The sequence below is a fragment of the Wyeomyia smithii genome, chromosome 3 (assembly GCF_029784165.1).
Source record: "Wyeomyia smithii strain HCP4-BCI-WySm-NY-G18 chromosome 3, ASM2978416v1, whole genome shotgun sequence".
NCBI classification, from domain to species: Eukaryota; Metazoa; Arthropoda; class Insecta; order Diptera; family Culicidae; genus Wyeomyia; species Wyeomyia smithii.
In genome coordinates this window covers 249,441,339-249,468,762 of record NC_073696.1, presented here as the reverse complement: position 1 = coordinate 249,468,762, position 27,424 = coordinate 249,441,339, and the positions used below count along the sequence as shown (strand labels likewise).

Sequence of the window (27,424 nt, the reverse complement as noted above, 5' to 3'; positions counted from 1 at the left end):
GAAAAAATGTTTATGATCTTTTCGTTTTAAATTTTTTCACATAAGTAAAGAACGACCAAAGCTTCGCTTCATCGAATTTTGAGTGGTATGGAATAATTCCCCAGTACCCAGTAGTATTCCCTAGTGTTTATTAATATGAGACTCTTGACATCCAGAACAACTTTGCTGAAGGCTACAACTCTCTGGATTGTCGAAATTGTCGAGATTCAGTTACATGAATCTGCCATTTAAGGTGATGTGAAATTTTTCGGGATACTGCAATATTCTAACTGAGTGTTGCAATAGGAATCGTAAACAACTGAGGGGGGTAGGGGATACGCAAATGTCCACGCTTGTTCACAGAAAGGGGGAGATGGCGTGATGTTCACGAGGGCATATTTTTCTTACAAAAAATGGAATTCTGACATGGCTTATAATAAAAATTCTACAGATATTCTGATTTTTTGAGTTGTTGTGAGCTATGTTTGAAATAAATTTGGAACCATTTTATTTGTGGCCTCTTCGCTTTTTTGGAAAGATTCTTCAAATATATTGGGCATGTTGAGAACCTTTGTTTCCTTTTGTTATTAGAGGTACTTTTATGTTTTTTAGGCTAATAAGAATTTATTTCTATAAACTTTGTTTTAACTCTTTTAAGTAATTTCAACTGAACATTGAGCTAAATTTGGATCAATTTTGTCATTAGTTTCATCCATCTATGAAACCACTTCTTGCTAAATTTTGAATCAATTTCTGCTTTGATCTTTTCCTTTTATTTAGATGCGTTCTTCATCTATTAGGCTGAATCATTAAATCATTTTCTTTTTGGCCTTTTCCTCACGTTATTAATTTGACCCAAATTTGAGATCATTTTCGTTTTTGGATTCAACTGTCTTTAAAAAGCAATGTCCATTTTTAGGAGGAGTTCTAAATTTAAACTTTTTTTTCTGTTTAGAAAAGGTTTCAAGCGGTTCGAAAAAAAAATTATAATTCCTTCCATTTTCGATTTTTCTTATCTTTCACGCTATTTAAGAATATTTTTTTTCATCCTTAATGTGTTTTTCACTTGAAGTTTTATTCAAGATTGTTTGCTTTTCGACTCTTTCTGGGATGTTTGCCAGCATAAACATTGGTATGCTTTCTTTCTACCTTCTAGAGACGTTTTGAAGTTTTCTAAGGTTAAATTGGGATAAATATTTAATAGTAGATAGTAGCTTTCGGCCTTTTGATGCTCAGTGCTTAGGATTTTCCTGTTTTCCTGAGAAATTGTGGAACTAAACTTGAAGTAATATTTTACTACTAACTGTTTAAAATGGTTTCAGTCAGTTTGCTTATCGGAGCATTTTGAGTTAAATTTAGTGTATTTTTCATTTCTTTTCTAACTTGTCTACAAGTTTTTATCTTGATACCTACTAGAATTAGGCTGATTTCCGCTTTTCCTTTTGCAGGGTTAGTACGAATTTCACCTCACGAGTCAAATTTCATCAAATCACTTGGGGAACAGATTTGAAAAAGTGACGTGCGAATGGGAGCAAAAAACATTCCCGTAATATCGTGACTAACATCTCACACACATTATGTTTGTGGGATATGGCAGGCAATCGTCAATGCATCAGCTTTAGTGATGACGTGCAAAAATCGGTTTGATTTGATTGAATTTTTATTGTATCCAAAATAATAAATCATCAACAAGCATTCACCGTGTTAAATAAATTTGTGTGAACAAAAAACATCATCAACCGTAACTAATGGTATAAAAATACACAGTTTGTACAAATTGTATGAAGCAGATTGCCAATTTTGGAAATATTTTTTTTTTTGTTTTTTGAAGAACGCCAAGGTATGTTATTCTCAAAATAGAATTAGAAAACAATCAAAAAATTAGAAATAGTATTCTCATAATATCATAAAAAAGGGTTTGGCAAAATTCATTTATATATTTTTTTCCATGACAGCTTTTTTATACGTAATGGTAGAGAGATGCTGGTTAGTGCATATGTAAATTTTCAACTCCAACGAGGAAAATTCATTCAAAAACCGTACACCGGGTTCAATTTATTTAAATAAAAAGTTATAGAGTCACGGTGCTCCCACAGACCGTTATTATAAAAAAAATGCACTAAAGAATCTGAGTACACCATTCGATTCGTTATGACATCCAGGATCTCTGGTCAAAATTTCAAAATCATCGTACGGTACATTTTTGAGTAATGCCCTTTTGAAGGTCGTAAAGTACAGAGAAGTGATATGAAACCGACGAAATACTTATTGTAAAGCACGTTTTTCAACCACCATTTCATGAAATAACTTCCAAAACAGTTTCTACACATTTCACGGGTTATATTTCAAGACATTAACAATTGGTGAAAAGATTTATTTGAAAATCCCACAATGCACAGTGGTCTAAACTCGAAAAATCGTGATCATCTAGATTTGACTGTGAAAAATTGATTTTATGTACTTAATGTCTTCAGCAAAATTGTTTCATAGAACAAGGCCTTACTTTTGGCGTTTTCAGTTTTTCGATCAATCCACCCAACAGTTGGATCAAAAAAATATTTTTTCTAATTTTCAATATACCAGATAGCTTACTTCAGCAAAGTTGTGGAAAATTTTAAAAGAAAAACAATTGCTGAATACTGCAATGTCCCATCTGTACGTTGGACACGACGAAATAGAGTTTTTTGTGGAACACCTTTCCTCAAAATTAGTTTTTTGTCTATAATTTTGTCTGTAATGTTCAAAACAGGAGGACTGGCAACACGTCCAATAGTTAAAACGGGTATTTTTCTCGCTCCAGTAATAGTAATATTTCTATGTAATTTCTTGGAGTATATTCGTAAAAATTGTTGGAATCTTTCGGATCGATTTGCCGAGTGTGGTGAAAGTGAATTATCCCGGCGAAAAGGGTCTATTGTAATGAAAAATTACTCAGAAGATGCTCGGTACTACATATTCAATTCTGTGAGAAGTGGCGTCCATAATATGCGGAGGAGCGAGACCATCTGCTACGTACTAGTGTTACGTTTGTGTAAATGAGACGGAGGCAGGTGATGCGGCACTGCATTGGTATATTGGTTACCATAACGCAAGTGATAAAACAGCAGCGAGGGATAAGTATTAGTTTGGTTTAGTAATGTAACATCAATTTTCTACAGCTGAAAAAACGAGCAGATAAATGAAACTGCACAAAGCCGTAATTTATTTGTGTAACACACGACTGTTTTATTGGTGTTTTTATAGCAAGCTAACACCGCGCCATGTTTCAAGGGCTATCTCAGCGTATGTGTAAACGGGATGGCATATCACCGTCACTTTTCATACGCATAATATAGCATATGTCAATGGAGCCCGCTCTTTGCCGATCTGCAGCGATGTTAGCTTCGATCAGAGCAAAGCAAATGAGATAGAGATGCCAGCTTGCTGTTTTTTACTCTACTTTTCTTTACTTTTTACTTCTACTTTTACTCGGGGCTGATAAGTTTAGTTCTCGTGTAACTCAATACGGTAAAAATGAACAGTTACAGTGCAAAACTAAATTCAACATTAGGTGTTAATTACCGTATCGCCCAACTAACACAACTTTCTCTTGTTATAAAACAGTAAAAATTCGCTCCGCCGAAATATTATTCCAAGACAATCAGGAGTGTATTCAGATCAATTCACTTCATACAGCTCGCGAGTCGTATCTAGGTTTAGTAAGGAACCGCAACTTCTCTTTTTTCCTTATTTTCCACGGAAGCCGAAAAGTGTTCGCAGTTTTTTGGGTTAGCTTGTTCGAGTAGGGATGAGCAATTCTAATATCCGCGTAACTATCGATGATTAAAAGTATAGATCTAATAAAAGCGAAGCTATCTAGAAATAAATATAAAATGAGCAACAATAAACTGTGCGAAACATTGATACACATTATTCCGGAACCTATTTAAATGGCGATACATGCTTCGTTATAAAGTCATATCAAAGTAGCTATGGTACCACTAAGTTGAATATCGATGTGTAAATAAATGTTTCCCATCCCTAATTTTCACTTTCTTTGTCAAGTCGTTGCCGTGTCAAAATGATCACCAACTTGACCTTGACATTGGTAATATAGTTTTAACTGTTATTGATGTTGCTGTAAAAGTGAGGGTAACTTGCTGAAGCTAATAAATGTTCAATGCAAGAGATTCTAAAAGTTATTCAGCGCTCTTCGACTCGATATTAAAAAAGAAATGCTATTTATGCATTAGTTTAAGTTTTCGTACAAAAATTATAGACCCTTATTTTTTTTCTTTTATAGCTTTTGAGCAAATGTTTTATTAAGACATTTTTATTGACGATGATCGATTATCCTGATTAAGACTAGCTGACATTTTGCATCAGATATGCTTATAATTTTTAACTATCGAGGCTTTGAATTCATGGAACTCTGCCATTTTCTTTATTTGATAGATAATTTTTAACTATCGAGCTTAGATAATTTTAAATTATCGAGGCTTTGAATTCATGGAACTCTGCCTTTTTTTTTATTTGATAGATAATTTTTACGCTGATAAGTAAGAATTGTATACAAAGTAAATAAGTTCAAATAGGTTAACCCATCTTCGGGCTTTATACGATACAAATCACGCTCAAAAACAATTAACGTTTGTTCAAAAATAACAAACCAATCAAATAATTACCAGTTTACTATCAGTGTCGCGAGATAGAATTGTAGTGTCTAGTTCAATTATCGACTATGCCAGTTCGAACATCTTTGAATTCGTGTATTTAATTTAATATTGTCTGTAATTTTGAATATTCTTACTAATTTATTTAACTTCATACTGTTATTTAAGTTAAACTATTTTAATTACGTTATATTGTACTACAGACTAACAGACATAACACTTCGAACAATAAAATCATCGTTCGGATTATACCAGTACTCTGCGATAGTAACACTAGCTCTGCTGCCGTGTTCGCGCTGCAGAAGGTGCTACCTCCTTCCTTATTGTGGGTTTCGTGCGGCACTGGCACAGCTCGAGGTTCGTGGTTCCAAGAGAGACGGGATTGGAAAATTAGCGAGAATTGTCTTTACCGCATCCACGAGGACTATTAGCAAGTTAGAACTTCTTTTTAGCATCTATAAAGCATGTTTTCCATTTGAATTCGAATTTGAACACATCAGCTGAAGTCTTTGTGAAATAAAACTTGACCGTAAGTGGCATCGTTTTACATAGAAAGTTCGAAATGGGAAAATTTTGAATTGTGCCGGTGTTGCACGGAATCGACAATATTCCCGGCTGACTTTAAAGACGTGGCCGGCGCCGTTGTGGATATGGAAGGTCGGGTCATTTAATGATGCACAGTGAGAAGGAATTACCACTCCCAGTCGTTCTTTCAGTTGATTCATTGTGCATCTTGAGTGGCTCGGACTCATCGCGGAGTGGCGACCATTGATGTGTGCGGTCTAAGCTAAGCTAAGCTAAGCTAAGCTAGATGCACCAAGCTTTGCCATTTTTCTATCTTTCCAACAGGATCACACCCATTATAAGGTAATGAGTAGCTCATTTTAGTAATGAGCCAACATTACGCATAGTATGCCTCGAATTCATCATCTACTACGGTTTTGCACGGTCAGACGGTCAGGCGTCAAGTAGGGTTTTATCAGCAAAACATGTTCTCATCTCGAGAGCAATGGTGTGGTTAGCGGAAGTTGGGAGTATGGTGCAGTGTTAATACATGAAATCTTCATGTATTAATATTCACATGAAATCTTCATATATTAATATTCACATTTTTGATTTTTCTAACTTTTGGGCTGTTTATGTTTTGTATACTATGTTCCAATAATGACTAGGTCGGCATTTTATTAACAAACTTAAGACCATGTATTGGTCAATATGGAAATTTATATTTTCAAATTATTAAGGCTTTGTATGCATGAAACTTTGCCAATTTTTCTATTTAATAGGCAACATTCGCATCGACAACCAAGAGAGAATCGGCGTGAAATGTCGTGTCCCCGATTGTCTGCGTCGGTAGGAGGGAATAGAGCAGTCGTGCATAGTGCTTCGATGTAAACCGCGTTTCTGGCTCGGGAGAATTTCACTCATATGATTGTTTTCAGAATATAGTGATTTCGAAGGCTATGCCCAGATACTTGTTTAAGTTTCACTGTGACTGTTTAACCGATGATTTCGTCCGGTCGATAAATATCGCGATTAATGAAAACGCGATGTATACCCTCCAAAGAATCGCGTTGGCGGACATGCATTCGTTTCTTTGAAAGTACTCAGGATTGACAAATAGCTGATGGCTACGAGTAGCAAAGACTACATCGTGGGCGTTGTACGCAGAGGATCGCGACGTTTTGCAAGAAATATACTCATGGTTCGTTTTCGTAATAAGCGTGCAACATTGTTATATTCTGTTTTTCAGGCGTGTTTTTCGCGGGAACGTATCGATTTTTTAGAGCAGACAAGGTGTATACGAGAAACGTCGTTGATCGATCTGTTATGTACAAAGTGTCCGGTTGATCGAACCCCTAGAGACTCCGCGTCGACACCTTCTTGAGGTCGAATTATCTACAGATAGATCAACTACGCGCAATTGATTTCGGTGTAAAGTGGAGCACCTTACGAGGGGATATCATATCATTTGAAGTAGTCCCAATTTGATCAAAGGTCCAGTATTCTCTCGTACGATTTATTGTTGCGGTGTTACATTGTCAAACTGAATAAGTTCGAATCGCATTATGGATATCGTGGCGGATATAATGAACCTGTTCGCGCGATACTTGTTCTAAAGAACCCGACACTCGAAAACAGCGCATCGTTTACCAAAACGAATCCTGCTGTGTACCTTGCCCTTTCTCCAACATCCCAGTGATTTCTCGTGGAAGTGCAGAGGTGTTCTCGGCTTCCAATAAGCGAGTATCACGTCAACATTTTCCTATACAAATTCCTTCTTTGACCTGCATTCGGATGCGGCCGGCGCTGGTATTGCCTAATACAAAGATTAAGGTCACCAGTTTTTACGCATTGAGGATGTATGTTGGTCCCAAGCATCATCTGTTGGTTCTCTGTGTAATTACAGCTGATCTGGCAATAACGGAGTAGCAACCGCGGGCGGTCAATCATGCTCATGCTCATGCTCATGCTATAATTTTGTCTGTAATGTTCAAAACAATGCCAAATGTTCTAAGATTTCATTATTTCAACTAAGATTCTCTCAAGACTTTATAAAATTTATTGTTTTGATAATCATAGAAAAAGTTATAGACAAAAAAACTGATTTTAAAGAGAGGTGTTCTACAAAAAACTCTAATTTGTAGTGTCCAACGTACAGATAGGACATCGCAGTATTCAGCAATTGTTTTTCTTTAAAAAAAAATTCCACAACTTTGCTGAAGGAGGCTATCTGGTATATTGAAAATTAGAAAAAATATTTTTTTGATCTAACTGTTGGGTGGATTGATCGAAAAACTGAAAACGCCAAAAGTAAGGCCTTGTTCTATGAAACAATTTTGCTGAAGACATTAAGTACATAAAATCAATTTTTCACAGTCAAATCTAGATGATCACGATTTTTCGAGTTTAGACCACTGTGCACTGTGGGATTTTCAAATAAATCTTTTTACCAATTGTTAATGTCTTGAAATATAACCCGTGGAATGTGTAGAAACTATTTTGGAATTATTTCATGAAATGATGGTTAAAAACGTGCTTTACAATATGTATTTCGTCGTTTTTATATCACTTTTTTGTGCTTTACGACCTTCAAAAGGGCATTACTCAAAAATGTACCGTACGATGATTTTGAAATTTTGACCAGAGATCCTGGATGTCATAACGAATCGAATGGTTTACTCAGATTCTTTGGTGCATTTTATTTTATAATAACGGTCTGTGGGAGCACCGTGGAGTGTTTGTCATTCCCGTTCCTTTCGTATAATATACAGTTTTCTTACGCGGATTCCGGAATTTACGCGGTTTTTTTACGCGGATTCTAGAATTTACGCGGCACGTATCCCCCGCGTAAAAATCGACTCTAGTGTATCTGAAATCATGTGGGGTAGCGAGATTTCGTTATAAAACCATCGAAAGGAACAAGAAGACATACTCTTTGGACGGTAGAAGATCCAATCGGCAACTATCAGCAAGGACACCGCAAGTTGTTGAAGTTGTGAGAGAGCGTATCCGGTGAAAAAGGCAGCGTTCAGTTCGAAAACTTGTCACCGATCTGAATATATAAATTGGATTTGTCCACAATATTTCGGCGTTTCGAAGTGCTCGTTAGAGTGAAAAAGATACTTTCACGGCACGGTACGGTCACGGCACGGCACGGTCACGAGTTCATAGTTTTTGATAATTATTTGTCTTGGAGCAGACACACAACGCACAAAGCAATCGCTTGTGGGCAGCAGCAAGAGATAATATTTCGGAGTCGCAAGGGAGTGTTTCTTGATTCCAGAGTGCAGCTTCAGTGATAGTTTGGAGGGCAAATTGTTGCTCCGCGTTCTTGAAAATTCCTCGAAGATGACCACTTGGTGTTCTAAGAAGACAGTGGATTCAAAGTTGGTGTAGAGACAGTTTGACGGATTTCCTGGATAAAAATGAATGGCCGCTGGTTACAAGATCTGCAACAGTTTCAAGCGGTTATCCACCAAATCTGGGATGAAATACCCCCCTTACTAACACGCAGAGAATCCATCTCCAGGATACCTATAACTCGGTGGCGGAATCGTGAAAGGAATCGCAAACACGATCCGGAGGATTCCCACTCACGATTCTTATTTCGAGAATCCTAGAGCCATACACAGGACATTCCTGAGGATTCTTTTTCAGGAATGCTTTTCAAGGGCGCTCAGGAATATAATGTGAGGAATCCTAGAGAATCTATGCGAATCGTATGTGTTCGTCCGGGTCGTGGAATCCGTGCGTGCCGCCTGCGAAAGCTTCGAAAATTTGCTTATCGTTCTTCTAAATAGTTTCAAAAACTCTGTTCTGCGTTGAGTTGATGAAAATTTCTATCATTTTAACAGGAATGGTTCTCTGGGACTTACTTTAAGCCAGTTCGAGCTTCCGAACAGTTACGTACAGTTTACCATCTTGACAACTTAATTCACTAAACTAAAATTAGGTTTTATTTAGAAGGGAAACTGGATAGTTTTTAAGGTACTTCATTAACGAACATGAAAACAAGATCTTAGAAACTAAAAGTTAAATATAAACTGAGAATAGAGACTGACAACGTGGAATCCCAGGTTCACCGCAGCCATCGGAAAAAATATGTTTTGTTGCACCATCTGCCTCACAAGTTTAATACTAAAACTACTGAATCATTATAAAGTTCATAAATTGAAATCGCCTCGAAAATGGTTACTGCATGCAGTGGTTAGCCTTTTTTCCTGTCACCAAAAAACGTTGATTTATAGCAGCCATAACAACAGAAAACATATTGTCGAGTAGAAAATATGGAGAGAGAGAAAGAAAAAACAGCTAAACACAAACCGAATCTGTAAGTGGATCGCTTGTTGCAGGCGTGTTATTTAAACCAAACAAGAAAAAAAATGCTGTTATCGTTAATATATTAGTAACTAGAGTACCCACCACCGATTATAGCTATACTTTCATTCCCATTGGACCAAGCAGTCGTCTCGCCTACGCCACTGAACGGAGGATATTGGAACTGTGCACCCGATGTCGTCTGCTGCGAGCCATAACCATAACCTACTTAGCCATGTTACGGATGAGATGGAGAGTAGTAAAAACAGACAAAGAAAGAGAGAAGAGAAGAGAGAAAAAGGGGAAAGAGAGGACAAACATTGTACACTTGACCGTTCGCATTTTATTAGTGTAGTAAACATTATATGTACTAGAGGTTGTTACTCTTGTTCAAAATACACGACATAAAATGTATAACATCATAACAGCAAATACATGAAGGAAAAGATTTTGCAACTACGAAACAATAGTCTACACTGAATATAAAAAAATAAAAAAGGCTGAAACGAACAAGAAAGCGATGAAATCATTCAGACTTCCTGTGTGGGTGCATCGGTGAGGATTCCAACCGGACAAGTCGACAGAATCGGGTTACAGTGAGGTGTTCTGCCCAAACAAGGAAATATCGCGCAGTCTACTTCGATATTCGTTCAATTTATCAAAGTATGTCACCACTTTGCGCGCCCTTCTTCCCACGGTGTGTGTCTGTGTTAATATCAGTTTTAAGTTTGAGAAATTTTTCCGCACTTAGGATGCGGCGATTCTCCCCCAACGTTTTTACGGATTTGGGCCGTTGCAGTGCGCAATTCATGCCGTACACTGAAAATAGAAGTGATCCGAATTCCGACTCACAACGATGGATGGTGTAGCCGACCTTCTTGGTTCAGCTCAGCAATAACTTAAAGCATGCGAAAATAAAAATGCACTGCTCGAAAGAGGCCTTTTCCGATGTTGGTGGTTCGGTTTGAACCCGGACTGGTTTGCAGTGTAAAAGGGCCCCTCGGCTGATGCCCGGAGCTTCCGGTGGCAAAGAAAGAACGAGACCGAGCAGTTCTGCTAAAACATGCACACAAATTAAAAGTCGTGCTTCATAACGCCGCACCGCGACTTTGCGAATAGAATCATGTACATGAATGGTAAGAAGGAAAACGAGAAATATATAATTTACATAACAAAAGCGAAATAGAACACCCGATGACGATGTGGTATTTTATCGGTGGTCGGCAATGAATGGAATGCACGAAATGTAGACACGTATGAGAAGGGTTTTATTGCTATAGCTTTTATGAAATAAAATATTCATGATCGATGGATGTTATTGACATAGGTACATCCGGAGAGAAAAGCCAAAGCCACAACACTTAAAATCCTGTCCGCCGAAAAACAGGGATCATAAATCGGTGAAGCAAAACTAAAATAGCATATGAGAGCTTCTTTCTGATAAACAATGTTTCATAAATACAATGAGAGAATAACGTATGAGGAAAAAAATCCGAACAAACTTTCAATTCCAAATTAAAATCTTGCGCAACTTATTTTTCTATACTTGTTTGTTTATTCAAGTAATGTAACTCATTTACAAACCTCATAGGAAAAACTCAGCTCCACATCGCACTGGTTTCCTGATCCTCTGGGGTACTCGCTTAATAGCTTCCTGAATTCCGGATTTTTCAATTGTTTTAAGCTCCATCTTGAGTTTTCTATCAAACAATCGATGTTTTTTGCTCTGTAGCCTTTATTGTAGACCATCCGCTTCAAATTTGCTCAGAAAGTTTCAATAGACTGCAGCTGTGGCACAATTTGAGGATTGTTTCCTTTCGGAATAAACCCGATATTGCCTTGCCGCAAATTCACTAAAGTTGCATTAGCATAGTTTGACAATGCAAGGTCTGGCCAAAGCATTACTTTGTAATTTCTATGTTACTTATATTTAAAGTTTTAAACCTATTTCATGCAGATACTTGTTCACCGTTTTTGAATCAATCGAATATTTATTGCCCAGCTCACGATATGATTACGCCGACCGACCAGGCGTTTCCGCCCTTAATTTCACTCGAACTTTGCACTCTTGCAAAGCGCATTTTCGCCCGGAACCAGATTTTTATTTGAAGGTATTTTCATTCTGAAGAGTTTGTCAATAATGTATATTACTGTTTTTATCTATATCCAAGATCTTTAGAATATTGGAACACTTCACTTCTAGATTTTTCTTCATTTCGCTCACAAAAATTGCAAATCAATTTACGACGATCTTCTTCCGACCACGCCTTTCTCCCAACTAATCGTCACTTGAGAGAATCGACTAGTCGTGTTACCAGTTATATAAAAGTGGATCTTCATTTTGTGGAAAGGATTTTTCGATTTGTGCAGCACTTCAAAATCGTAGACCAATTCAAAAGTTGTTCGGATTTTTTTCCTCACACGTTCAATTGGTTCAGAGTTAATTTTTTTTTGTCAAACATATTGACAACTATGATTTCATTTTTTATTCAATTTAGTATACTGAAATGGTAAATAAACAACACTTTCCCGTAAAAAATGCTTACGAGGTATTTGGATAACTTCTTAGGTTTATAATTTATGATTTAAATTTAATTTAAATTAGAATGTTACCTAGAGCAATTCTCGCTGAAACCGTCCCACTGGTGACATGAGGCCTTCAAAAAGGATATTTTTATGTCTAAATGATTGAAAGTAGCGAAAAAATGAGAAAACCACTTTGGTTAGTTCATGTTGAGTGACCCCTCGGGCACAAACCGGTTAAAAAGTTTTTACAAAAATTGATTTTTGAGCAATTCTTGACCATTTTATTGATTTATTTCTCTTAACTTTGTCATTGAACCCCCAGCAACCAACACATCGTTTTCAAGAGGAATGATAGAGCTTTTATTTGAAGTAGAAAAAAATTGGCCGCCATCTTGGATCTTGCCGCCATCTTGGATTTCACCAGAAAAACGTGTTTTTGAGCAAGTTTTTGACATCACCATTGGAAAGCTGAGAATAAATGCTTTAAGATACATTTAAAATATTAGGTGGGCATTGAGGTTATCTTGTCATTCTGGTCACTTTTCAAAATCGAGATTCAAACAGTTCAACGCATGACTCGCGTCCAAAATCAGATCAACGCAATACACTGAGCCTGTGATGTGCGTATGATGTGGACAGTCAGTATTTCTAGTTCACAGGTAGTAAGTGCACTCACGCACCGTAATTTTTGAATAGCCTTTAATCAATTGGCTGAATTTCGTTACCCTTCTTTCGTACCCTTTTCGTCGATAAGAATTTGCTAGGGATCAAAAAAGTGATGATTCTACTCTTGCTTTATTTACGCTGGCATACACGAATCTTCTCCAGATCACTCGGGATATACTTGAATCATACTATACCTTGGTATACCATTCCTAAGTTTGTTGATAGTAGTTCAATGCATGAAAACAATAGTACATAACAGTAGCGAAAACAACATCTAACATTAATTTGTTTAATTACTAAACACGCGAGAACTGTCCTCCGTACGCGGAACCAAACTTTGTCCTAGCAAAGAAATCGTAGAGAAGCTTAATCACAAATTACGTTATACTCAAGGAGGAGCGAGGGAGTGAAGAAATAGTGAAGAAATAGATCAAATATACGATTTTTTGCTTTTCGTAATTTGTGAACAGACCCAAAGTCTTACAGGCATTGGGCCATCCACATTCCACGAGGACAACTTTGGGGAGGAGGTTTTGTGTGATGTCCACGGTCCATACAAAATTTTGAGAATTTAAATGAGAAGTTGTGGGAGAAAGGAAGGGGGGGGGGTATGAAATCCTTAAAAATCTGTCCACGTGGAACATGGATGGCCCTAATATACACTACACTACAAACTAGAGATGGTCGGGTATGGGAAATTTGTTACCCGTACCCGGCCCGTACCCGAAGTCTGGTTTGTTTAAAATAGCCGTACCCGACCCGAACCCGAAAAATATCTATTCTAACTACCCGTACCCGATAGAAAAAAACGCCGAAATTGCCGGTACCCGACCCGTCCTGGTTTTTTTTTTTTTTTGTTCAACATGCCTGGGTACCTCGTACATTTTATGCACTAATTGTCATATGTGGTTTCTCGAGATGATGGCCGGAGCCAGGCTAGAACCGAGTGTGAACGAATTGCGTGTGAACGAATGATAATGAACCCAGCGTTTCAGGCGAGTGGTCCACTATAAGAAATCGGTCCACTATGAAAAGTGCATGTCTGGTAAAGTTTAAAATAAACGACGAGTTTTATAAACACATTAAAGGGTCAAACGAATTTTAAAAGGTCAAAATTAATATAGTTTATAACTTGAGAAAAATTTGATAATTCACTGCATTTGCCAAAAACCTGTAATTTTGAGTATAGATTCGGTGTCATTGATAAATTCTAAAAATCTGTAAAAAACAGATATTAAATAAATAAATAAAAAAATAAATAAATATTTAAGTGCTTAAGTCCAAAATTTGGGTGCAATATCATAAAATTTGATTTTTTTATAACTTTTCAAAACTCGGCATACTGACGTTTTTTAACATATTAAAAAAAAATATCATTACTTTGAAACGCTCTACAGCTTCAATGATAGCTTGATTTTTTTGGCCTCGAAGAAAAAGTTGATTTGTAGTTAGTTTTTATTACCTATTATAATATATAATATTGTTTTAATTTTTATAAAAACAATTTTTTTTTGCGAAACTTGGTTGATTTGAGGAGTTGTGCAAAAACTACGTAAGCTGTTTTTGTAAAGAGTACGCCCTGTGGCGTTGCTTGTGGTTAAAGATCATATAATTCTGTTTAATAAAAAAGTTAGGGGAGAAGTGCTAAAAAATCATGAAAAATTAGGTCACGTGCTTTATGAACGTCTCCAAATAAAAACTGGAATGGAGATTCGTGTTCAGCACGAATTTTTTTACTTGGCAAGCATTTGTGCAATGCTCCGCGGTTTTCCTGACAGTTATGAAAAAAGCCCGACAAAAACTCCATTTAAATCAAAACCGTTGCAGGAAGAACTATTCAATCTAACATTAGAAAGCGATAGCATGATGTCATTCCCTTGGTGCATAGACTGCCGACAACTGTCAGAATAGGTATTGGGCGATCTCTCGTTGAGTGATGATGGGCGATTTTCTCTCCGATCTTACCGATTATCGATATTAAGAAAACACCCAGGCTTGAAATGATAAAAATTGAATTCTCACAATGCACGAAAATTGAATTACCCGTACCCGACCCGTACCCGACCAATTGAGAATTTTTCAAACCCGTACCCGACCCGAACCCGAAGCCTTGGTTTTTTAATTACCCGTACCCGACCCGAACCCGTAGAATATTTTTTGGCGTTACCCGAAACCCGACCCGAACCCGTCGGGTACGGGTTTCGGGTAAAAATACCCGTACCCGACCATCTCTACTACAGACACACACCACAGGCTCAGCATGATTTGATATTGGCCGCACGTCATGCGTTGTACTGTTTGGAGGTCGATTTTGAAAAGTGACCAGAATGACAAGGTAAACTCAATGCTCACCTAATATCTTGAATGTATCTTAAAGCATTTTTTCTCAGCTTTCCAATGGTGATGTCAAATTCAAAATCGGTGGTTGCGAACTTGCTCAAAAACACGTTTTTCTGATGAAATCCAAGATGGCAGCCAATTTTTTCCTACTTCAAATGAAAGCTCTATCATTCCACTTGAAAACGATGTGTTGGTTGCTGGGGGTTCAATGACAAATTCAAGAGAAATAAATCAATAAAAAGGTCAAGAATTGCTCAAAAATCAATTTTTGTAAAAACCGTTTAACCGATTTGTGCCCGGAGGGTTCCTCAATATGAACTAACCAAAGTGGTTTTCTCATTTTTTCGCTACTTTCAATCATTTAGACATAAAAATATCCTTTTTGAAAGACCTCATGTCACCAGTGGGACGGTTTCAGCGTGAATTGCTCCCTAGTTTTATTACCCTTATCAATAGTTGGTTTTCTTTATCAATGGAATTAAAGAGGAATGGTAAACCTCGTTTAAGATCCACTTGATGACTCAAAATCGACCTCCAAAGGGCTTCCAAAGGAAGCCACCAATATGCTTTGATAAAGAAAGCGCTTTAGGTTAATTGCATCCAAATTTTATGAGTTGTATATTTTCGAAGACGATCAAATATCGGAAGCGCTCAAGAAAATTTATGACGGTTTTCGTCGGCAGCATAAAAAATCTAAATACGTAGGAGGGGTTATCCACAAACAAAGTATGTGCTCGACGGAATTCTCCCATAAAAAGGCACCACAGTTTTACTCAAATGCGTTTTCATTGAAAATACACTTGTAATCATTTAGTCTATCCTTCTGATGTCTGTGTTAGGGAAATATCACTTCAGTACAAAGAACACCGGACAAACCCTACTATGAAGGTTGTACAAACTTCTTGTAGCAAGAATACATGGAATTAACAAGATTCCAACATAACAAAGACGTTATATACCATCATTTCTCGCGTAATTTTTCAAAGGGACCTAAGTAACAATGACAGATTCTCTCCTCTCTCACTTTGTTTCGTTAATTACGTCGTCATTATATATATTTTCTAAGCTTTCGAGCTTTTAATCGAGAGATAGTAATACTGTCTTGCTTACTAGCATTGAGTGTTATGAAATATGGAAAAAATAACATAATTATTGATCAAAGAGAAAGTAAACAAAGAGAGTCTCTCAATGTTAAATAGGTCGCTTTGAAAAATTACGCGAGATTTGTTGGGAAAATGCTGGTCGTCATTGTCAATTAATTTGATTATTATTAGAGAGCATTTAACTTTGAGCAATATACCGCAATGCCGAAACACATGCTATTCCTGTTTTTCTATCAGCCATCCATGAGTCAGGCGGGTATACCCGGAACAAATTCTCAATCGGGGTAATATCCTCTGCTCTTCTCTCTTCTCCCTGTCTTTCCAAGCCACCGTAGGTGGTTTAATCGTAAGTTTCATTTCCCGGGCACGGCACCATTTCGCTTCACATACTGCTTCCAAAACTGTCCTGCACCACCGAAGCATGTTCACTGTTGGAATCATTCGATCGATTATTTCGCTTTCCTTTCAATGATCGGTCATCGCATCTGCTTAGGTATTTCCTGGGATGTCGCCGACCAGCCTTGGCCCCAGTGTCTTCCTTGTTCCCCCAGGAATTCTCTGTCCTAGAGTCCGCAGAAGTTGTATTCGATTCTTGCTCCTCTTCTTGGTGATCTTGGTGTGTTCCTTGAATTTGAACCTTCCGTTTAACGTAACTCTCAGTACCTTTATACTTTTTACCTCTGACTGCTCTGCTGCTCCAAATGGATACGTGTTTTACAGCTTTTTGGAGCACCCTTCTGACAGCCTCGGCATTTAAACCGGATACAAATAAAAGTGTTTTGTCAGCGTAGACAAATATTTCGGAACTTTTGTAATTCTGTTGAAGGTTGAGTTCATGCCGATAACGAGAAGAGCGTCTGCCAATATCGAACCTTATGGACGCCATCAGTTAGTTCCGATAGCGCCCCTCCAACTACCACTCGGAAGTATCTCTGCTTAAGATGCATGCAAAACATGCGCCCAAAGAAGCCCCATTTCAACCAACAAAAGTATATTTACAATCATTTGCTCTAACTTTCTGATGTCTGTGTAAGAGAAATTACTCATGACTACAAAGAATGCATTTGGAAACCTGCAGAAAATTCCGTAGATCTGGCTAGCTACGCTAAACGCTTCAGCAAGCGAACGACAACTGCAACTGAATTAATTTCGTGGTGTAGCTACACCAGGACTACACTTTTGCCCTGAAGCTGTTTTTTGACGCAGGACTACGTCTTTGTTTTCTACCCTGTGGTACATTCTGTAGAAGTGAGAATGAAGCGGACCAAATGTAAGCTCAAATTTCAAATGGAAACTATTGTATAACCACGCTATAAATGTTTCAAGGTTGAATTTTGGCGAACAATGAACCAATAACGTGCGAGCACTTGTAGCCAGGCCTGCAGATTTTCGACACTGGAAAAGAAAATGACAAAAACCGCTTTTTTACTCTATCAAGTTGAAACGACTTTCATTGTCAGCGCGTATCAATTTTCAATGAAAGTCCGGTCATTGGTAGAAATTAGATGTCCGATTCAATACCGAAATTATTTGATTTGAGCCAATTTATTGCATGAAGTCGATGAACTATAAAAGCATCTACATTCTCAACCACGTAAGCATCGCTAAAGCAACACAGCGAGCGTGTGCGAAATCACAGAAATGCTGCTAGCCCAACAATCACTGTCAACTGATAGGAACTTGAAGTCTCTTTCATTCTCAGCTCGTTCGTTGCAAATTAAATTCAAAGATTTCAACTTCAACTGAAAATACCCCCCCCCCCCCTGCCGTGCCCTCTCATTTCTGATACGCCTTTCGAGTACCTCTAATATGTAAGGAACATGTCATAAGCGACGTAACTTTTTTAGGTTGTGTTGACGCCCCTTTCCCATCCTAGCACTTCGAAAAGATGTCTTAGAAATGCGTGGAACGTCGGGATCTGGTGTTATCCCGAAAAAAGTTGTTTTCGAAAAATTCAACTTTCTGGGATTTAGAAAATTTGCCTGCCTAAAGCCAGTAGAATAGGGAAATTTTGGCCTTCGAATTTCGCTTAGAAGTAGGGTTGCACCCATCATCTTTTTTAAAAAAAAAGTACCTTTAAAATAATTCAAGGAAAAACATGCTGGCACAGGCAACAGTAAACTTGGTATTGCACTGCACATTCCTGATTAACACACAGATAATTCTGAGTGAAAATGCTCAAGATACCTATGACTCGGTGACGGAATTGTGCGAGAAATCGTTCCTGCAATATGGACGACATCTGTTCGAATTGCAACCCTTGGAAACCCTTCTTATTGTTTCCTCAAAAATCCTAGTGAATCTTGAGAGGAATCATTTCTGCGATACGGACATATGCTGTTCGATTCGCATATGGAAGACTCTCTCATTGATTCCTCAAAAACCCAAATGTGGGAATCGTTAGGTTTATTTAAAAAAAATCGGATTCGCATACACGCATCTATATACGATCCGATTTGTGGTAATACACGTTGCTATTTTGAAATATCTTTATATAGGTCCTGGCCCAGGACCCAGGACTCCTGGTTGAAGTAAACTTTTCACGCACAGAGAAACAGACGTGCCACTCGATGACGATTTCATCGACCAGAAAAACAACGATTATTTTGAAATTTTGCTTAGTGGGCAACAATGCCGCTAGTGTCGCTATAAGCAAGCGTGCACATTCATTATCAAAGACAATAACCGTCAGTAATGCCGCTGGTGTTAGTTTAAGCAAGCGCGCACACCCATTAGCAAAGACAAAAACCGTTTTACGAAAAGAAGTTAGTGGGCAATAAGCTCACATGGTGGCCCACGAGTGTAACGTTTCGAATAAGGACGAAGATTTTTCAGGATTTTTTTCTAAGAGACACGTCTGTTTGTCTGTGGATTAAGTTTTGACTCGATTGCACTCTACTTAGACATTTATGTGCGCTGGTTTCTCTGGGATTTCTCTGTTTATCTACAGAGCAACAGTATGTACTGCTTGACAAAAGCTAACCCGGATTTGCGTTTGGATCTGTTTATCAGAGAGCCAATGAAAATTAATTTTTCGAATATCGTTTACCGATAGGGCTCTGAAGTGTCGTCCTCTCGAATAAAGTCCCCATGCCAAATTTCACAGGATTCGATAGGACATCGAGAACACGTACCTCAAAGCGGTCAAAGTTTCAACTTTTTGAAGGCTTCTTGAGTACAAAGATGGTCCGATGCCTTCTTAGCAGTTATGTTAGTTCTTCGCTTCACCGCCAGTTATTTTGTCAAAAGTTTGCCGATTGGCTAGTGTCGTCTTTTGATGTCTGTGTTAGGGAGATGAGCCAATCGTATGGAAATTAAATGTGGATATTAAACCTTAAATTTGAAAACGTTCATTTCGCAAATTTAAAAAGATACATGCCCTTCTTAGTTTTCACATAACTCACCACAGTATGGTGAAGAAAGACGTAGTTCGAACCTTAGTACACCATTCTGTGTCAAAGGACTTATGCATGCTCAGGCTTGCACAAGCTTATCATTCTTTTACGCTGAATTCTGCAGTAGTGCCCCTGATGACTTTCCTCTTGACAAGTCTTTTAATAAACTGGCCAGAGGAAGCACAGTTTGAATTTATAATTGACGATACTTGACAGAAGGAGGAACAAGACCCAGTATAGTAGAGCAGTGAGCGTAAAAGGAATTTTCCACGGTGACAATGACATAAACCATCCCTTTCATCACTGTAATGGAGATGCAAAAGTACACTCGTGCTCCGATTTTACGTAAGATTTTGTCGAATTCCCTCTCGCAAGCATAAGAAATTTTTACGCAGAATCACCTGATTTTCATCGTTTTTTCGTTGATTCATTAAACTTAACGTCCGTTATGCGTATCATATTCAGGTATAAGTCGTTTATGTAATATATAATCAAAATCGCGATAAACACTCGGCCGAACCGATTTAGTATTCTTTTCGCATAGCTTCGTAACTCGATAATACATACACTGCTTATAATCGCATATCAGTCCCATCTGGAAAATCATCAAGTTGAGAAAACAGCGCTTGAAGATGTTTTTTTGTTTTGGTTATTTCTCCTGTTTGGGGTGGGTTATTCTAATTTTTTCGTCATGATGTAATGAAATATATCTCAATCATAACTTCTTCATTGAAGAATTGCGTTTGTCGTGAAAATTACAAAGAAAAATAAGGAAGAGACTAATATGCGATTATTTAGGCCTTCGAGTAGCAAAATTCCAGTCTCACTTTCAACCACTCGATGTAGGAGTAGTTTTGTTTTTCTCAAGTATTTTGAATATGGGCAGACGTTTATGGCCGCAAACAGCTTTCAAACATTCTGCATGGAGAATGGCGGAGACATCCACCCATTACTTAGCCCGACTTTAAGGTCGTCGTTGAAAAAAAACAAAATATAGATTGAAGTCTTGGATATGCTACTGAATAATATCTTTTCTTATGTCTTCAGTGTTTCGCAATACTTGCTGAATAAAATCATTCCGCATTAGCCCGTGCATTTAGCATATTGAAACAGTGGTATTATCAAGGGAAGTTTCCAATTTCATTACAACAGTGACTTGACGGAAGACGACGGCGATGAAAAGAGGTACAAGCTTTTTTTAGCTAGCTAAGCAACTAAAAACTTCTGAACTCTGACAATTTCAACTTGAATAATTATTTGAAGTAAGCAGATCATCCACAGGAAATTAACCCTTTGCAGAAAGCAGCATTTCTCAAGGCTATTATCCCTCCGATTGACGAAACCAATAACCTTTCGGGAACGAGCTTTCAGGAAAAGTTGCAGTTTCAGTGTCTACCTAAAATTATCTTTTGTGTGGAATTAATTTGAAATAAACTTGCAATTCTTGATCATTTGATGATTTTTTAACAGTAAAAAGCTTGAAAAACAAAACCAAGTATCTATTATATGGATTGAAGAAAAAAAATATGGCCATACTCAGGAAAAATATTTGGTGGGACTGATATGCGATTATTTTTAAGATGGGACAATTTGACCTCACATTTTTTTCTGACTTTTTTCAAATAAAACATACTATTTTGTTTCCTTAATCGATAGTAGAGCAAGAAATAGATGGAATCTGGTATTTAACTCAAAAACAATGAAAATCCATATGGGACTGGTATGCGGTTATAGGTAGTACAGCAAATTATAACTCTAACAAGAAGAGTGTTTCCGATTTGCCCAATTGGTAAAGTGAGCATCAGATAAGATAGGATAAGATAAAATTGAAAAGCGAGGAAAAACAAAAACAGAAGCAATTCGCAGGAAGTTCCAATTAATCAACACAAAAATCGTGCTAGTCTGCGAAAAAAATGGCAAGCTTCTAAACGTTCAACACCTGATCACCTGTTTCTTTTTAATGGCAGCACATTTTTCGATTTCCTTTTAGCCCCGAAACTTCCCGGAAGGCGTCAAAAAAAAGAACAAATATAATGTGACCACCAAATTGGAACCGTTCCGCTCTGTTGTTTGCGTGTAATTCGTGGCCCACGGTAAAAATCGAAGCGGGTGTACGTTTGCATGCATGCGGCCCCCACCACCAGCAGCAGCAGCAGCAGTAGTAGTAGCAATGCTGATGATGCATTTGTCGACCTTCGCGGTGTCGAGCAATTGGCAAGTTCAAGGTCATCGCTTTTAGAGCAAACAAAGCCAACCATAACAACACTCACACTAGCAGTGGAAAAATGTTAATTAAATTCATCACCTCGCAGCGCACGATCGAAAACATACACGGTCTATAAAGTGGAACGGAGAAAGGAAAAAACAGGACAAAGCGAAAAAAGAGAGAGAAAACATTCCACTCATTGCTGAATTCCGGCCCCCTGTGGTTCGCGAAAAATCTTGCCCGAGTGACGGCATGCCCTGGCAGGCAGCAGCCTAGTATTCGCTGCAAAGTTCAATAAACCGGTTTCTTCCTATTCGAGGTTGCTTTGTATAGGCTAAAATCGGAGAAATGCCGTTGTACAGGGTCAACGCGAAACAGTCACTGCTAGCCGAGTTCGAAGGAAATTTGAGACTTCTTTTGCGTAAGTTGTAACTCATTTGCCATCAAAAACGGCCTCTCTTTCCATGAGCCAATCAAAGTCCATTGCCTCTCAAACTCATCGAAGGGAAAAAGGCAAACTGACAGTTGCGTGTGCCTTCGCACGAGCGGCCATTGAACTTTTCTGATGCCTCAACTGAAATACACATGACTAGCCTATCGCTCGCTGCATATAAGATTTAGCCGGGCTTAGACTAAACTGGCACACCACCGAGGCTACCACTCCCTGCTTCTCTCGTCCACTTTTACCTTATCGCACTTACCCTGGTCAAGTTGATTTCGTTATTGTTTGTTGTTGTTGTTGTTGCTGTGGTATTGTCTTCCCGATAGAAAAATCGCGAGATCAGAACCGAGCGCGAAAGCACCCTGCCCCTGGTTTCCTGTTCTGCTGGGAACGTACGTCTGACTGTTTGTTTTGTTATTTTTTCGCTTCGTCGCCATTTCTCACGTTTCATGCTTTAGACCGACGACGCGACGACGGTATCAAAGTCGAACTACGATTCAATTTTCTTTCGTGGAGGACTATTATTGTGTGTGCTAAGTAGTGATCGCAGATGGTGCTTTTCTCCGGGAAGAGATCTGTGTCAACGATAAATTATTTTTAGTGGCGAAGTTGATATTTCACGATGCTATAAACCAGCGCTGTAAGGTCAGTCGTTCGATTGTTCTCCCGAGTAACGACTCCGGTCAGCCTTCGCCTGCCATATATAAAGTTGGTCGATTCAATCGATTCTAAACCAACCCAACTATGTATGAATGGGTATTGAGGAAGACTTGGACGTACAACCTATACACGTAATGAAATAAACTGAACAATGTCTCATAAAAGCAAGTGCAAGTTTAGATCCTCTTCGATTTTAGTAACACTTGTAGTAATACTAACAGTTATTTGTAAAACCCGTAGTTTTTTCCATGTTTACTTTAAAATTATTAGATCTGCAAAATTTGGACCAAAGAATAGTATGTAAGAAAATATTACTTTGCACCAAAAAGAGAATTAATTTTATTTCCACAAAGGCCAATAATTCAAATAATTTTGAATCCACCAAGATAATAGATGTGACCTTATATTATTTTGATCTGATTTATTATATGAATCTTACAAACAAACAGATTTAATAACATTCTAACAGTAGATTGTTAAATTGTCTGATAAAGAAAGTTATTACGAAGTTCTCGAATAAGCTTTACCTTCGGGACATCAAAATCGTCTAGTCTCATGGAAGTTAACATAAGTTGACCTATAGGTAAGGCAGGCAGTTGGTGCCTACTCATGAAATTTGTACCAGACGTGTTCGCACGTGATTGGTTCATTGTTCATGACAATTCGACCTTTTAAATATTTCATTCCGATTTTACACCTTGGTTTTAGTTTCCGAAGTACCCCGATATGGTGCGATAAGACGTAGTCCTACATCAAAATAAGTTCAAAACTTATAATATTCATAATTTCTAACCAAAATGACCTGAAAATACTCAAAATTTTAATTACACATTTTGATTTGAATCGAACTTTGGCACACGGTTGCAAAGAAAAACTGTCTGAGAATAAGCTGTAAAGAACTAACTACGCTTTGTGAAAAAATATACAATTAAACTGTGTTTCCAATCCACCACATTTTCAAAGAATACTGAACTAAGAAAAACTTTTTGTTTTCTTATGTGAGTAGTTTGGAGTATACCAAAGTTTTGATTGAATATCCAGGATGGAGAAATTTCAGATAATTTTATTGACGTAGAACTACATCTATCATGAAGTTCGGTTACATAGATGTGTAAAAAAATCTAAAAACGGAACAAAGGAAATAAATGTCAATTTTCAAATGCTCGATTAGTCTCAATGGATTTTTCGCGTTCTTGCAGCCATCGATTGGAAAATCATCTATGCACCAGCCCAATAGCAGAAAATTGTAATTTGATTATACGAACTATTTTACTATTGAAAATCGTCAAGCCTTGTTTAAACGTTGATTCCGACCTCTGAATGGTCGTTTAATGCTTGCTTTCCCTAGCATAGTCAACGAAATCATGTACATAGTAAATCGGAAACGAACTCTTTGGATTATATAAGAGCCTGTCTCTACTCAAACCAATCATTTTACTAGTAGATGACGATTAGGACGGTCATAATTGAGTAGTAGCGGTTAGCTGCATTAGCGGCATCGGATAGCAGCGCCACTTGAAGAGCTTCCGTATTTTTTTTTTTTTTTGAGAAACGCCATTCAACAGTAGCGTAATAAAATGTTGCTTAGCTTAGCTTAGCTCTTACTGTACTTATCAATGGTTGCTACTCCTGCTTCTACCCAAACCAATCATTTTACTAGTGGATGGCCACTAGGATAGTCCTAACTCAGTAACAGTACATGCATTGGTCGACACTTCTTTCAGTGAAAAGCTCTGCCGTGTTTACAAACGTTTTTGAGATGCTGGTAATCATAATCTGTCAGCCGTGTCTAGTTTCGAGTGTGAAAACAACCTTCCACTTTGTTATCAGAGTGCCACACTGAGATTTGGTAATATTATTTCAATCAAATTTTTATAAGATTTTAAAATATTTTGCTTTCTCAAGTTACAAGCAATGTAACAAATAGCCCTATGTTGTTCTACATCAATTTGTGGTCGTTGCTTCGCATATTACGCTCCTGTTTTTTTCCTTAAAGTTAAGCTTCAATTCAAGATTATCTTGAAAATAAAACTTTTTAAGAATTAACGTTACATGATTCTAGCGATCATTTATGCTGTTTTTTCGAGCTTTTTTTATTCTAATCAGAGTAATAAAGCATTGAAAGGGAAGCCGTAGGTCAAATATATTTAGAAAGTTTATCACTACGAGCTTTTGACTTGAAATAACCACTTGATTATCAGGTTGAAGAAATTAAATATTTAAAAAAAACGCTTAAAGCTAAAAACCGCCATGAAAAAATTGTCTAGCAATTTGCTATTCTGGACCATCCTTGGAAGTAATACATATTAAAAATCAGAAATATTTTTAATTTTGATGCATATTATGTTGTCTTTTTTTTTCTAAAAACTTGCTAGTCTCAGTGACCATTGAAAAAAAGGATGCTAAAATGCATTTAACCCTTTCGCAAATAGCTCTCGAGTTTGAACATTTCTGCACCCCAAGAAAATAACACTAGTCGCATAACACGGGCAGCGAAATAAAAAAAGTTGTACGAAGCTTCGGTTGGAAAAAATAAAAAAATATAGATTTTCTACCATCGCCTAGTTTGAGGTCTTGGGCAAAACCTGTGTTTGCCAGTGTAATCATTTTACTATGCCAAATACGAGTGTGAAATTGCGTGATTAAAAAAAACTCAGTTATTAAATTTCAATTGCAAATAATATGTTTCATTTTTGAGAACTTCGTGATTTTTATGTGAAGAAAAAAAAAAAAAAACTTCGTGATTTACATGAAAGTTACTCGAATGCTCTTGCATTGATTCTAACAGCTGGAAGTTTTAGCGTCACTATCGCCTAACGCCTAGCGCCACTATCGCCTTTTCAATTGAAAATGACTAGAAGATAATGGAAACAGAGGGCATCCATACAGAACGCCACCATCAAGAAGGAGAGAGGGACAACAAATCATAACGATATATTATCTGTGCATGCTAGAATAAATCTTCCAGCATCTTTGGATTCAGAAGACGTTACTCTAAAAATATAGAGCTTGAAAATTGAAGAGCTAAGTTGAAACCTACCGTGGAAGGCTGAGAAAATCAGGTTTCCATTAAAATACATACTTTAGTGAATTTAAACTCGCTTTTCTCAAAATATTTGCATGCTAAAATAAATATTTCATCGCGTATGGATTCAGGAGACCTTACTTCAAAAATGTAGAGCTGAAAATTTGAAGAACAATTTTGTTATTTGAATTTTTATGAAAATACGTAGTTTTGTGATTTTGTACTGAAATAATTTAGAAACTTCGAAATTCACTTTTACATACCATATTTCATCTACCTGGCATGATTTGATACATCGAGCAATTGATACGTATGAAAATTCTCAGTGTTTGCTCAATCTGTTTGAAAAATAAAAAAAAAAACACAGACATACTTGCGTCTCACGAAGGGTAAGGGGAGGGGGGTCCAGAGAAGTGGCACCTTTACCAAAACTAAGAGCAACTATTCCCCTTGAATAAAATTCCGAATTTTCCCAAATCGGCCGTTCCAGTGCTGAGAACGAGCATTTTCAAAAAACAAGTTCCGTCCCGGGTCTTCATGGGTTAAAACAGTCATCACTTCCACTTGGACGGAACCGATAAACACCAGGAAGGAAGAACCCCTTTAGGAAACTCGCGACAGCGAAAATTATTTTTTGCAATTAATTTTTTGACCAAACAATCTACAAATTTAAATCCTATAGTATTGAGGAATATAGTTTGAAGTTTTTGGTAACCAGTTCCCATAGTTTTTATTATATAAAAAAAATTGAAGATAAAACACATTTTTCTACCAGTTTAAAAAACACAATAACGCTCATTTCAAGATGGCCTGACAAAGTTTTTTTTTTTAATTCTCTTAGCACCAATATTTAGTGGTTAATTTGTGGTTTCGAAATCCAATTTGTGGTAATTTGTGGTTGAGTAATTTCTGAGAAATTTTCAGAAAACTGAGTCAAGCCATCTCTGAAAATGATTTCGCTTCAAATGAATCGGATAACGATGATATATACATCAATCGAAAGCTCTTAATTTGTGGTTCACGAAAATGTAGTTTTTGTAGGCATACTTCATAATGAAATAATTAAAAAACTATTATTTAAATTTTTGAACATTGTTTACCTCTTGTTGTCAACACCGACCGTACGCGGCGCTGGTAGACCATCAAGATGATTTTTTCTCAGAAAGCTTTCGTGTAGCGATGAGTATGGTGAAATTAGAGATACTCAGAGGGAGAGATATGCGGTGAGCCAAACGAACCGTCAAAATTGGAGCCAAACGATCAAGAAAGGTAACACCACATTGAGAGGTATTGCAATCAGGTACAAAAAAGAACGTGTTCATTTCTATACGATTTTTTGTTCTATTGCCAATGAATGAGTGATTTTTATCCGGAGTTCAACAACCCTTGTGTATAGGTAACAAAATAAGTGAAGGTGTATAAAATTAAACATAAGCATAAAATATATCACCTTAACAGTTTTTGCGAAGCACTTCACTATTCTTAAGGACTTTCACCGTCACCACCGATTATACAAGTCGAATGTTAGTCAACATTGCGCTTTGAGGAGAGATCTGGCACCTCTGACATATGAAACCCAGTTGCCGAATTGGCGATTTTTTTTACCGCG

At 37.4% G+C, this 27,424-nt stretch overlaps 2 protein-coding genes across 8 annotated transcripts in view; one reads left to right on the top strand and one right to left on the bottom strand.

Moving 5' to 3' along the window:
* The window catches only part of LOC129733131 (60S ribosomal protein L30), a 279,602-nt gene that overhangs the window by 212,476 nt on the left and 39,702 nt on the right, over positions 1-27,424 (top strand). The gene's annotated exons all lie outside the window — the stretch shown is intronic.
* LOC129733130 (YTH domain-containing family protein) overlaps positions 1-27,424 on the bottom strand; it is a 62,120-nt gene that overhangs the window by 8,685 nt on the left and 26,011 nt on the right. For 5 of the 6 annotated variants that reach the window (XM_055694721.1, XM_055694722.1, XM_055694724.1 and 2 more), the window contains exon 3: positions 9,558-9,677. The exons of the other annotated variant lie outside the window; for it this stretch is intronic. In XM_055694721.1, the coding sequence (XP_055550696.1) occupies positions 9,558-9,677 (120 nt within the window). The remainder of the gene's footprint in view (positions 1-9,557; positions 9,678-27,424) is intronic. 6 annotated transcript variants of the gene reach the window in all.